Source organism: Chiloscyllium punctatum, chromosome 2, assembly GCF_047496795.1.
Source record: "Chiloscyllium punctatum isolate Juve2018m chromosome 2, sChiPun1.3, whole genome shotgun sequence".
NCBI classification, from domain to species: domain Eukaryota; kingdom Metazoa; phylum Chordata; class Chondrichthyes; order Orectolobiformes; family Hemiscylliidae; genus Chiloscyllium; species Chiloscyllium punctatum.
In genome coordinates, this window is record NC_092740.1 from 56,598,026 (window position 1) to 56,611,856 (window position 13,831).

At 38.1% G+C, this 13,831-nt stretch overlaps 1 protein-coding gene across 2 annotated transcripts in view; it reads left to right on the forward strand.

Annotated features, from left to right (window-relative positions):
- The window catches only part of adgrv1 (adhesion G protein-coupled receptor V1), a 563,049-nt gene that overhangs the window by 158,266 nt on the left and 390,952 nt on the right, over window positions 1–13,831 (forward strand). For both annotated transcript variants that reach the window (XM_072582867.1, XM_072582868.1), the window contains 5 exons: window positions 2,133–2,312; window positions 3,563–3,726; window positions 5,909–6,002; window positions 6,685–6,763; window positions 10,421–10,559. In XM_072582867.1, coding sequence (XP_072438968.1) covers window positions 2,133–2,312; window positions 3,563–3,726; window positions 5,909–6,002; window positions 6,685–6,763; window positions 10,421–10,559 — 656 coding nt within the window. The remainder of the gene's footprint in view (window positions 1–2,132; window positions 2,313–3,562; window positions 3,727–5,908; window positions 6,003–6,684; window positions 6,764–10,420; window positions 10,560–13,831) is intronic.

Consider the following 13,831-nt stretch of genomic DNA (forward strand, 5'->3'; position numbering starts at 1 on the left):
AAAGTTTGTTGACCTGAAACATTGATCTGTTTTTCTTTACAAATGCTACATAGCTTACTGAATCTTTCCAGCCTTTTTAAACTTTGATATCAGATTTGAAGCATCTACAGTATTTTGCCTTTGGATTGTCGTGGCCTGAGGAGGTGGCCTGTTTTGACTTGTAGGGCAAATTGCATGTGCATCAAGACAGTTAGATCCAGACCCAATACTGTAGCTCTGGAGTGCTTCAATAACTGGCAGCCTGGTCGACCTCCAGGCTAAAGAAGTAGGTCTGCTTGGAGTCAGAAATAGTGTGTGGAGGGATAGTGGGAGTCAACTTAATGTTTCCTGTACAGCAGACGTTGCTGTTGCATTACAATGCTATTTTGAATCCTTGAAGCTGAGAATAACTTATTTGCCAAAACAAATAGCTTATAGTGGCCAGACAGGATCAGCTATGTCCTAACCAAAATGAGAAATCATCCATCTATTGATAATGCAAGATCACAATTTTGATTTTGAACATGTTACCTGCTGCAAGGTAAAGATAAAGCTTCTCTTTAGTATTGGTGCAGATTTCTGTCCTGTTATAGAATCTCTCCGATTTTCATTCCAGTGAATACCTTTATGGTTTGATTTATTATTGTTACATGTACCAAGATACAGTGAAAAGTACTGTTTTGCTGCTATATAGACAAATCATACCTTACATATACCATTATACATTTACTGAAAGTATAATCTCTTCTAAGTCCTCCAGTGTAGTATTTGTCCTACTGGTGCCATGATTTTTGTCTGCATTTCTCGTTTATTCTCTCTTTTCTAATTATATATGCAATCCTTTTAGGGATTGAGTGTTTTTTGCAAGGACAGGTGTTATTCTGTGCATGATTGCTGCCCGACCAGCGATGGTGAAAAGTTAACTAATATTTGTTAACCCCCTTGGCACACTCTTAAATATTCTTTCCCAGAGTCTTAGAACTTGTTTGTAATTTGTTTCTGTTTTCCTTTCCTAAGTAGCCATCTATGTCATTTACAACTTTTAATTTATGTAAAATGGCTTCAGTCAGGTGGTTCAGTATATGTAAATCTCCAAACATTGAGTAATTGCTTGATGAATTAAGTGATCTTTGTTATGGGTGTATGAATTGGGAACAGGAGTAGGTCACTTAGCCCCTCAAGCAGCCTCCTCCACTTAATAAGATAATTACTGACCTCATTACTGTACATTTCCATCTACTTGCCATTAACTTTCACTTCCTTCCTTATCAAGAATCTACAAAGTTATGCTTTAATAATATTCAAGAATTCTACTTTCACCACTTCTGAGGAAGACAGTTCCTAATAATTCAAACCCTATATTTTAAATGGTGACTGCTTAGTTTTTTAAACAGGGACCCATAGTTCAAGATTTTTCCAAAAGGGGAAGCCTCCTATTCACATCCATCTGTCAAGTTACCTAACCTCCAGTGGATACAAGCCCAGCCTGTCCAACTTTTCCTCACAAGACAACTGTCACATGCTGGGTGCTAGTCAGGTTAACCATCTCTGAACTACTTCCAATGCATTTGAATTTACCTTAAATAAAGAGATCAGTACTGTACTCTGGTCTCCTAATGGCTTGCTAAATGAAGCATAACCTTGCTACTTTTGTTTTTGATTCCAATTGGAATAAATTATAACATTCTATTTGATCTCCTAATTACTTGCTGTACCAGCAAACAACCATTTTGCAATGCATGCATTCGGACATCCAGAGCTTTACATCACTGAGCTCTGCAATCTCTCACCATTTATAGTACCCTTTGTTTATTCTTCCTACCAAAATTGACTTTCAAGGTTTCCTACATCATACTCCACTTACCAGGCCTCCTCACCTGACTTATCTAGATTGGTTTACAAAGTATTTTTGTTTTACCTATCCTTGTGTCATCTTTGCTCCATTTTACTTGCTTTCATCTTACAGATGACACTCCCCACTCTCTAAACTGTGCCTGTGATTTGTTCGTGTAGGTTTTGTACTTGAGGTATGGTAATCTAACAATATATCTGGTGGGTCAGTGTGATTGCTGAATGATAATGAATTATATTTGCAATTAACTTGTATTTTCAATAAAGGAAGAACATTCTCTCTTTTTATTCTTCTTTGACAGGGGTTCCCTCAACAGGTGCAGCTATTATTGACAACCAAGGATACAAAGCTATTCTTATTGTGGAGGCCAGTGATGAGCCACATGGGATAGTGAAGTTTGCTCTGTCGTCTCAAACTGTTTCCATTGAGGAAAGAAATAAAACTATTCAGCTGTTTATCAGTAGGGAGTTTGGATCCTTAGGTAACAAAATGTTGATTAGATCAATGTTAAATTATGCAATTCAAGTGAATTAGAAATTAGATGAGAGGCTTTAGCTTTGTTTTCTTGTTCTTAATTATGATGTGAATTAGCAAAATGTGTGATGATTGAGCTAAGCTACGTAAAGAAAGTCAAACTGTGTTACCAATTTACTTTTATATCTGTTATAAGTGTCAGTATATTTTCAGTATAATAACTATTAAACTCATTGCAGTCAAGTAACATTGCATTCAGTTAATATGCATTAGGAATCTGAAACATGATGAGGTAAAGGAAAAATAATGCCAAACTTTGACCCACTGTTATGAACCTGTTGGTAACCCAATTATAAATCTTGGGGAAGGATTATTTAATGTTTGGATTGGGTACTTACATTAACATGCCAAAGCAAAAGCACTCACATCACCGAAGCAGCATTCCTTGTATTAGAATTATCCCGCTCTACTATAAAAGAGAGTGGCTCTGGTATGTTATTTGGAAAGTTAAAGGATAACCTCAACTCTATGGACTATTTAAAAACAACCAACTTCAAATTGGTTTTAAAAAAAAAATTCAGGGGATATGGGCATTGCTGTTGGGCCAGCATTTATTGTCCACCCTTAGATGCCTTTGAGACGGTGGTGGTGAACTGCTTTCTGAACTGTTGCAGTCATTTGGTGTAGGTAGAGTCACGATGCCGCTTGGAAGGGAGTTTCCACAATTTTGTCACAGCGACAGTGAAGGTACAGTCACACATTTCTTATCCTGAGTATCTCTCCCAATTTTCATTTGTATTCAAAGTAATAGCAGTGGAAGTTAGAGAAGATATATTACAAGTAACAAAACCAAATTAAGAATAGGCTTACAAATGCATCAGAAAGGGCAGGGCAACCGGACCATTGAGCTTATTCCTTTTTGATCTGGTTTATTCTTCATACACATTGTTTTCAACCCTACCCTCCTGGTCTAGTTTAATTACACAATCTCCTGGGAGAGACCAAAAAAAGTAGATAAAACCTTGTGTTAATTTATGAAAAATAAATTCCCCTCTGAAACCTGAAGGAAATGAATACAGTTTTCACTGTATTCAAGTTCTGAATCCTTGATGCCAGTTACATATTATTGCATTAGAATATTCCTTGAAAAGAAATTAAAATTATATTTGAATTCTTAATATACATTTGAAATATACATGGCTGCTTTGTTTTCTGTGCTGTTCATTGCTTTGAATTTTCATTTCTTTTATTATGAAGGTACGATTAACGTCACTTTTGAGACAGTTGAAGGATCCTTACAACCTCTGAACCTGATTGAGAAGTCACTGGCTGAGCCTGGACTTGATTTTCTGCCTGTTTCTGACTTTGTTATTATGGAGGAAGGGGAAGTCTCGACTGTAATAAACATCACTATTTTAGAGGTGAGTCAGAAATCCATCTGGAAAATGTAGCTTTGTGTTGTCTGATAATGTCATGTGACTAACTTAAGTCTGTCATCTGTAACCTTAATAAGTGTTGAGCTACTGCAGAAGCTAATACGGTGACTCATGTACTAAAATGATTTGGCTATATCTTAAATAGTAACTCAAGCACGCTGGAACATGTGGTATATTCTGCTCCTCATCACTTAATTAGATCAAACATAATCTGCAGTAAACTTCATTCAGCCACCTTTGGTCTGTATCATCTGATGTCCTTATCTCTTTTGTTCTTTCTCTCTCTACCCATATTGCGTGCCTTTATAATTTTAAATATATCAACTGAATCATCACAAAATTTTCTGTACCTGAGGAATGACAAAATAAATTTATGAAACCTTTCTTCTACATAGAACCTTTTAAAACCTGACATAATTCTGATGAATCTATGTTGCACCTTTTCTGAAATCAACGTACCATTTCTAAGGGGAAGTGCTAGAATTGACCACATGTTGGTGCCTGACCAAACCTTTGTAGAATGAAGGATAACTTTACTCATTGTATCTAAATCTGAGTAACTCAGCTCCCAATTCCTGAATTCTTGCCCACCATCTATAACAAATAAGTCTGGGGCTTCTTGAATATTCTTTGCTGCCTGAATGGATGCAGCTTCAACAACATTCCAGAAGATTGACTTTATCCAGATTAAAGGTGTTGCATCTTAGCTATTCACTCCATTTGCAGATGGTGCAAATGGACAGCAGTGTGCACTATCCACAAGGTGCACGGCAGTTGCTTGCCAAGGCTCTTTGGTTAGCAATTTTCACATTTGCAAAGATTACCTCCTGGAACAAGGAGACCAATGAAATGCGTCGTACTGACATCATTCGCATGTATCCCTTTACCTTCCGTACCATCCTAACTTGGAACTATACTGCTGCTCCTTCACTGTCCCTGGGTAAAGGTCTTTGAAGTCCCTTCACAAAAGCCCTGTGGGTATATTTTCACCACTGAGACTGCAGCAGGTTAAGTTACCTACTCAGTGCCACCTTCCTAAGGGCATTTGTGGATAGTCCACTTGCCAACTTTGCTCACATCTCACTGACTGCCATTATTAAAGGGATGTGTAAGTAGAAAAAATTACAAGGAAAGTTATTTGTTCATCAAGCCAAACTTGTATTGCCATGATACAACATATATTAACCATAATTCACATTGACTGAGAAGCAAAACACCAAGACAAAATAAAAATAAGGCCAATGTAGTTACAGGGTTGGAGTTTACAAAAAACACTGGAAAAAAACCCAAAAAGAAATTTAAAAAGTTCCATGAGACAACAATAACTGGAACATATCTTCAAAAACCCTATCTACCTTCTCTAGTTAAAAATCACACAACACCAAGTTATAGTCCAACAGGTTTAATTGGAAGCACACTAGCTTTCGGAGTGCTGCTCCTTCATCAGGTGCTCCAAAAGCTACTGTGCTTCCAATTAAACCTGTTGGACTATAACCTGCTGTTATGTGATTTTTAACTTTGTACACCCCAATCCAACACTGTCATCTGCAAATCATTCCTTCTCTATATATTGTAAATAACTCTTCCATCACAGTTTTGAAATTTTTAGTGAATCTGCCTCAGGCAGTAAATTGTTCCATGGGTAATAACCTTATCAGAGCTCCTTCCTGCTGTGTGAAGCTGCATTTTTAAATTCTCTTTAAATTTTTTTGTGAGTCAGGGAAAAGTGTGAATGTGTAGCTATATTATTCCTGTTCACTTCTAACCAGTGAGTTGCCTATGAACACTGCAGCAAGACTTGTATCTTTTCTTCCATTCATTCATGAGGTGTATGCTATCATTAATTGCCCATCTCTAAATACCTGGTGAAGGTGGTGGTAATCTGATATAAATGAGAAGACCTGTTTTCTCTTCTGGTAACTTGCTTTTAGTCAAAGTCCATTTCATGGCCAATAATTTCCCTGTTCTGACATTTTGCCCTTTGTTAGTTATAATGAAACATCAAAATAAAGAAGCTATTCACCAAGATATTTTTCACAGCCTTTTTATGATTTAATTTAAAAATTAAGAAGCTTTTGAATATGTATTATGCAGTTTTGTGATGAATCTAACTTCAGACAAGATATATTGTTGCTTTTGCCTTTTATGTTAAAAATGCCTTTTGCAGGATGACATTCCTGAGTTGCAGGAGTTCTTCCTTGTGAATCTAACATCTGTTGAGCTCCTCTTACATGATCTGACCAGCTTCCCTCCTAGATTAGGTGTGTATTCTGTGTTTATATACCTACATATTTAATTGGTCATTAGGACAAAATTAAATTTTCCTGTCAAGCAGGTTTTAAATGTATATAAATGCTTTTGCTGTCCAGTGGTGGTTTTGGCCAGTTTTCATCCTGTTATGAACTAGGTTTCACTTCTCTACTGTTTGCTAAATTAGTTCCTGTTTTTCTGTCACCAAATTGGTCCGACGCTGATTTTATTTGATGAAAAGTCAACAACTTGAAATGTTAACTCTGTTTCTCTCTGCACAGGTGCTGCTAAACTTGTTGGGTATTTCTATAATTTTCTATTCTTGCTATATTCTATTGTTTCTCCTATTTATCTCGGATTTGACTTATATCCATCTCTGCCTTTTGGCCTGTTACTTTAGTTTCTTTCAAAGTGAATTGATTTTTTAATTGTACACCTTAATGGACCCCTTTGACATCCCTTGATTTTCACCAATACATTAGAAGATCTAACCCTGATTGTCCTTTCATATGCATTTAAGTACATATTCTGAATGCAACTTCCTGTTTCATTTTATCAACCATCTTCATGTAATGTTCTCCTTACGCAGTTATGCCTGCTTTCTCTGTTTGTATTTTCAGCACCACCTTGTGCTTTTAGATTATGTAATTCAGTCATGCACTATGGTTTTAAAGGTTTGGTTTTAATTTCCAGATGCTGCAGGTCAAGTTTCCCAAATAACTATTGATGCAAATGATGGTATAAAAGGCATCATTCAGTGGCACAGCATTAAGTAAGAGTTTAATCAATAATATAAACATACATTACTAGTTAATAAAAGTCTGTTTTGTTTTGTATTGATTTATGCATTGTTATTAAATTATATTAGTTTAATTTACTGTTGCTAACTGTGAAGTTAATTCTGTAGTAAGACCATAAGACATGAAAGCAGAATTCAGCCCATTGAATCTGTTCAGCCATTCAATGAAATCATGGCTAATCTGATAACCCGCAACTTCACTTTCTTGTTTCTTCCCCATTAACATTGATTCCTTACTATTTAAAAATCTGCCTATCTCAGCCTTGAATACAATTAACCCAAACTGGCCAGCCTCTGTGGTAAAGAATTTCACAGATTGACTGCACCCTCTGAGAAGAAATTCCTCCTCTTCATTATTGTCTTAAATGTGCAATCCCCTTTGTTGTGATTATGTCCTCTGGTCCTAGACTTTCTGGCAAGGGGAGAAAAGCTTTCCATATCATAAAACTAGAACATATTCATCTCCCAAAATCACCTCCAACCACAGTAAAAGAGGAAATATTTCTACTGCAGTGGGTAACTGAATCACTTTGATTGACTCTTTTAAGACCATAAGACATTGAAGTTGAAGTAGCCATTCAGTCCATTGATTGTGCTCCAACATTCAACGAGAATATGTGAGATCTAATAAAATTTTCAATTCATCTTCTGCCTTTTCCACATAATTCCAGTTCCCTTACTGATTAATAATCTGTCTGTCTCAGCGTTGAATATACTTAATGACCAAGCCTTCACAGTCCTCTGTGGTAATGAATTCCATGGATACATAACTCTTTGAGAGATTAAATTCCTCTTCACTTATCACATAAATGTGGGATCCCTTGTTCTTAGGTTATGCCGTCTGGTCCTAGACTCACCCACAAGGAGAAAGAACCTTTCCACATGTATCCTTCCAAGTTGTTGTGGTTCTGTTTGCCGAGCTGGAAATTTGTGTTGCAGATGTTTCGTCCCCTGTCTAGGTAACATCCTCAGTGCTTGGGAGCCTCCTGTGAAGCGCTTCTGTGATGTTTCCTCTGGCATTTATAGTGGCTTGTCTCTGCCGCTTCCGGTTGTCAGTTCCAGGTGTCTGCTGCAGTGGCCAGTATATTGGGTCCAGGTCGATGTGTTTGTTGATAGAATCTGTGGATGAGTGCCATGCCTCTAGGAATTCCCTGGCTGTTCTCTGCTTGGCTTGCCCTATAATAGTAGTGTTGTCCCAGTCGAATTCATGTTGCTTGTCATCTCCGTGTGTGGCTACTAAGGTCATGTCGTTTCGTGGCTAGTTGGTGTTCATGGATGCGGATCGTTAGCTGTCTTCCTGTTTGTCCTATGTAGTATTTTGTGCAGTCCTTGTATGGGATTTTTGTATACTACATTGGTTTTGCTCATGCTGGATATTGGGTCCTTCGTTCTGGTGAGTTGTTGTCTGAGAATAGCTATTGGTTTGTGTGCTGTTATGAGTCCTAGTGGTTGCAGTAGTCTGGCTGTCAGTTCGGAAATGTTCCTGATGTATGGTAGTGTGGCTAGTCCTTTGGGTTGTGGCATGTCCTCGTTCCGTTGTCTTTCCCTTCGGCATCTGTTGATGAAATTGCGCGGGTATCCGTTTTTGGCGAATACATTGTATAGGTGTTCTTCTTCCTCTTTTTGCAGTTCTGGTGTGCTGCAGTGTGTTGTGGCCCTTTTGAATAGTGTCTTGATGCAACTTCGTTTGTGTGTGTTGGGGTGGTTGTTTTCATAATTCAGGACCAAGTCACACCCAAGCACCCGAGCTACAAATCTTTTCCCAAACTTTGAACATCCTTCCAAGTCCTTTAAGAATGCTGCATGTTTCTATAAGATCACCTCTCATTCTTCTACAATCCATCATATAGGTCCAATTTCCTCAACATCTCCTCATAAGACAATTCCTCCATACCTGCTATCAGCCTAGTGAACATCGCTAATGCCAATATATCTTTCCTTATATAAAGGGCCCAAAATTGTTTACCATATTCTTGTTGTACTCTGACTATTACTTTGTACAGTTTAACAAAACCTACTTATTTTTGTACACCATTACCTTTAAACTCCATTACTTTTGAAATAAAGGTCAACCTTCCATTTGCCTTCCCTAATTCCTGCTGAACTTGGATGCTAGCTTCCTGTGATTCATGAACAAGGATTCCCAAATCCCTCTGATTTTCTCCATTTAAATAACATACATTTTCTATTCTTCCTGCCAAAATGTGTAAACTCACATTTCTGCACATTATATTCCATCTGCCAAGTTTTTGCCCCCTCACTCAGTCTGTGTCAGCTTCACTGCTTGCTTTTCTACCTGTTTGTGTGCCATTTGCAAATTTGACAATAGTGCATTCACTTTTTTCATTTGAGTCATTATATATTGTAAATAATTGTGGTCCCAGCATTGAATCTTGGCACAACACTAGTTACAGTTTGCCAGCCTAATAGAGTACCTCTTATTCCAACTCTGTCTTCTATCAATTAGCCAATCCTATATCCATGCTAATATACTACCTGTAATACCATGGGTTTTTATTCAGTAACCTAATCGATGGACAGCCTTCTGCTAACTCAAATAAATTATATTCACTGCTTTCCTTTTATCTATCCTGCTTGAAACCTCTTCAAAGAAATTTATTAAATTTGTCAGGCATGATTTCCCCTTTATGAACCTATGCTGACCCTGCTAGATCATATATTGCATTTCTAAATGCTCTGCTATTACCTACTCTATAATAGACTCTAACATATTCCAATAGCAGACATTAAGCTGGCTGACCTATAGTTATCTGTTTTGGTCTCCTTCCTTTCTTAAAAAAGGTGTTGCCTTGACAGTTTTCCCCCCTCTGGGAAGTTCTAGAATCTAAGGATTTCTGGACAATTATTACCAGTGTCACCACTATCTCTGTGGTAACTTCATTTAATATCTCAGAATGCGTCTCAGCGGGCTCAGGGGACTTATCAGTCTTTAATCCCGTTATTTTCATTCGTACCTTATTCTCTAGTGATAATGATTATATTTATTTCCTCTTGATTTTTCCCTTGAATATTTAATAATTTTAGGATGCTATTAGTGTCTTCTACTGTGAAGACCATGCAAAGTATTTATTCAATTCCTTTGCTATTTCGTGCTGCCCATTCCTGTTTTGCCACCTTATTCTGTAAGAGGCTTCTGTTCACTTTGACTTCTCTCTTCCTTTCCATATTTAAAGAAGCTCTTGTTGTTACTTGCAAGGTTACATCCAAAATGCATCTTCTCCCTCTATTGCTGACTTTTGTTAGTTTTTAAAATTTGCCCAATTATTGGGCTTGCCACTAATCTTTGCCACATTGTATGTTGTTTTATTTTAGTCTTAAAAATTAGATGTGAAACATGCATCAGTTGAAATGAGAGGGTTGAAGTTCATACACCGATGCCTTGCAATGCTAAGTGACCAGTTACTTGGACACATTCTTCTCACTTTACTTAAGATGAGAGGTGAAAGGAGTGAAGAGAATCATTGCGCAGCTCCATTTGCTCAATTTGATTCCAATGATCAGATTTTATAATTTAAAGGCAGTAGAGAAGTTAAGGCATGCAATTTCTAAAGCTGTGCTTTTAAAATGTTTTACTTCATTGGTAACCTTTCACTTTTTTTCCCCTGTAAGCTTTGAGGTGAATGAGACCACTGAAAACCTTACCTTGTTGATACATCGAGGTGGGGGTGCACATGGGAATGTATCTCTGTTTTACTACATTCAGAATCTAGAAGCTCAATTGGGACAAGATTTCAATGTGACAGCAATGGTAAGAAGTGATTTTTGATCAAATTTTAGCATGTTAAGTTGATTCTTAAAAGGTGAGGATGGATTTTCTGTTGAAATGTGCTGTCTCAAGATAGCATTTCCCAAATGCAGTCCAGAAGGAAAAGAGACTGCAAAGGAGACATATTGGAATTTTGATGAGTCAGGAAACCTCAGATTCAAATGGCTTCACTGGTGTAATTTGACATCCACATTATTTGAACATTGAGGATCAAACCTAACATCCTCAGGATCAGCGATTAGACATTCCTTTCACTTCCACTCTCAAAGGTTGGAGGTTGAGCATAACTAATCCTCTTATCTCCTTCATAGTGTTCTTGGTCTAACTGGATGCCACACCTGTCCATCAAGCTGAATTCTAGCTGGAAACCTGTTAGGTCCAACACTGTGGAGTTAAATACAGAAATATGGGTTGTCTAACAGTTAAAAAACCATAAGAAAAACATGCTCCCAGAGTTATGGCAAGTTAAAACCAAAATTTTAATGATTAAAGTTTCTTGGAAATTGAGCAAACTTTCACACTTCATGCACCATGGATTGCAGCATGCAAGTCAACTTTAGATACCTCCAAAAATGCAGGTGGCCATCGTTTTGAAAAGTGAAAAACATTAGTGCCAATGGCACAGCTTTTATTTTAAAATGAATTTGTTTTATTATCATGTAATGGCAAACTATCTGTCCCCTTGGACAGAAATCCAGCTGGGAGCCAACAGACTGAGAGTGTGCCTTCTCCACAGCCATAATGTGCTTCAGGTGGACTAAAATAGTAAAGAGTGGGACATCCCCCCTTATTGGGTGGAATTCACATTCTCTGGAGCTGCCAACCAATCAGCTATTAAGGCGGTTGGTAAAACCATTTGATAAAATGGTGAGCTTGACATCCAATCTATTTTGTGTGCCTCCTCCACCCTGCCACCAAAACAAGAATGCACTTTTCAATGGCTTCCAAAATCCAGCCATCATTTTTGGATTCTGACACAAAGGGTAGTTAATAAGGTTACACTATGAATTGGTAGAACCCTAGGAAGGACTGAATACAAGATGGACCTGGTATGCCTCTCCACAAATTCCTGAAGGTAACAGGTAGGTAGGTAAATGGTTAGGAAGGCATCTGGGATACTTGCCTTTATTAGACCAGGTATAGAGTATAAGAACAAGGAGGTTGTGCTGGAACTAAAGAAAATGTGGGTTAGGCCCAACTGGAGAATTGCATGCAGTTGTTGTCACCACATAAAGGAAGGATATGAGAGCGTGCACAGAAAATTTACCAAGACCCTGTCCTGGGCTGGAGGGTATGAGCTATGAGGAAAGATTGGAAAGGTTGGTGATGTTTTCCTTGTTGCGGTGAAGGTTGAGAAGCAACCTGACAGAGGTTTATACGATTATGAGGGACATAGGGTGGACAGGAAGACATTGATTTCCATTAGTAGAGGGGTCAATACCCTTGGTGTGTAGGTTTAAGGTAAGAGGTAGAAGGTTAAGAGGAGAGTTGAGGGGAATTTATTTTAATAGAAGGTGTGGAAGTCTGGGATGTAATGCCTGAAAGGGTGGTTGAATTAAAAATTCTTGTAACATTTAAGCAATATTTAGATGTTCCGTTGCCTTGCCATAGCCTCCAGGGCTATGGCCAAAAGCTGGAGAATGAGATTTGTGTCGTCAGATCTTTAGAGAACAGCATGGACACAGTGGGTTGACTGGCCTCATTTTGTGTTGTCAATGTGTCTGAATTCATTGATTTCATTCTGAGTCAGATTGCCTGTGGTATAACCATCAGGATCTCTCACTGGATCAGATGTGATGCTTTTAGTTTTCATAATCTTCCCTTTGCAACAAATCACCTTTTTCTGCATCAATTGAATGAGATATTCCACATTTTCTCAATGACTTAATGATCTTTGCACATTTATAGCATAGCATGATCTGATGATGAAACTACTCAAAACATCAGGTGGAGCAGCACGTATTTTTCTACTCTTTGTGAATGTCTTTTTCCTTGTGAACAATTGATCTGTTTCACTCAACAAGAACATGATCGTTAAGTGGTTTGTTGAAGCAGAGTTCCAAATGTTTAACACTGATGTTGGATGTCTGGCTAACCGAAATTTACTTATATTTTTTTCTTTGCAGGCAGTCCTGATTTCATTGGTTATACAGGACCTGAATGTATTTCACTCTAATTAGCGGCATTCTATGTGTAGCTGCAAGGTTGCTGTGCCTACACATTATCAAAGAATTGTTCTAATGTGGAAAGAGGCTATTTGACCCATCATGCTTCTACTTGCACTCTGAAGGAGCAGTTGATTAGTACTACTTCCCCAGCTTCTCCCTATATTCCTGTACATTCTTCCTTTTCAGATGCCAATCCAATTCCTTCTTGAATGGCTCAATTGAACCTTCCATCACCACACTCTCAGACAGTGCATTCCAGATTCTTGCTTCATTTTTAAAAATCCTCCTTATGCTGCCATTGCTACTTTTGCCAATTAACTTAAATCTGTGCCCTGTTCTTAATTCTTTCACCAATATCTCTGTCAACCTCTGTACCTTTTTCTCTCCAAGGAAAACAGTCCCAACTTCTTGAATCTAAATCTGTCATTGAAGTTTGTGTGCTGGAAGCATTCGCGCGAATGTTTGCTGTGCATCTTTCCCAAAACATGGCATCCAGAACTGGGTGCAGTACCCCCTCCGTAGTCAAAACACCCTTCCTCAGATAAGAAGACCAAAACTGTACACAGTTATCCAGGTGTGGTCTCACCAAGGCCTTATATAATTGCAGCTATCCCTGCTACTATATTCAAATCCTCTCGCTATGAAGGTGAACGTACTATTTGCCTTCTTCACCACCTACATGCTCATTTTCAGCAACTGGTGTACAGGGACACCTAGGTCTCGTTCCACCTCCCCCTTTCCCAATCTATCTCCATTCTAATAATAATCTGTTTTCCTGGTTTTGCTGGCAATTTCAATTGAATCACATTCAGAGAGTATTTTTCTAGGCCTTTTGATTTCTAGTCCAGTGACATGACCTCTACTCCTCCACATAAGAATGCATATTCAAATTATGAAGATACATATTTTGCTGCCTTAAAAATCATTAGCCTAGATTTTGCTCTGAGTTGCTTTTTCAATGATTCATAGTTTGGTCAGACCACTGCTGAGAGCGCCGAAATCTCTTTGTCATAAAGCTGCCCTCGTCATGGGTACAAGCAGTGTTGTCAGGTCTCAAACATACCTTGCCCAATTGCCAGGAACAAA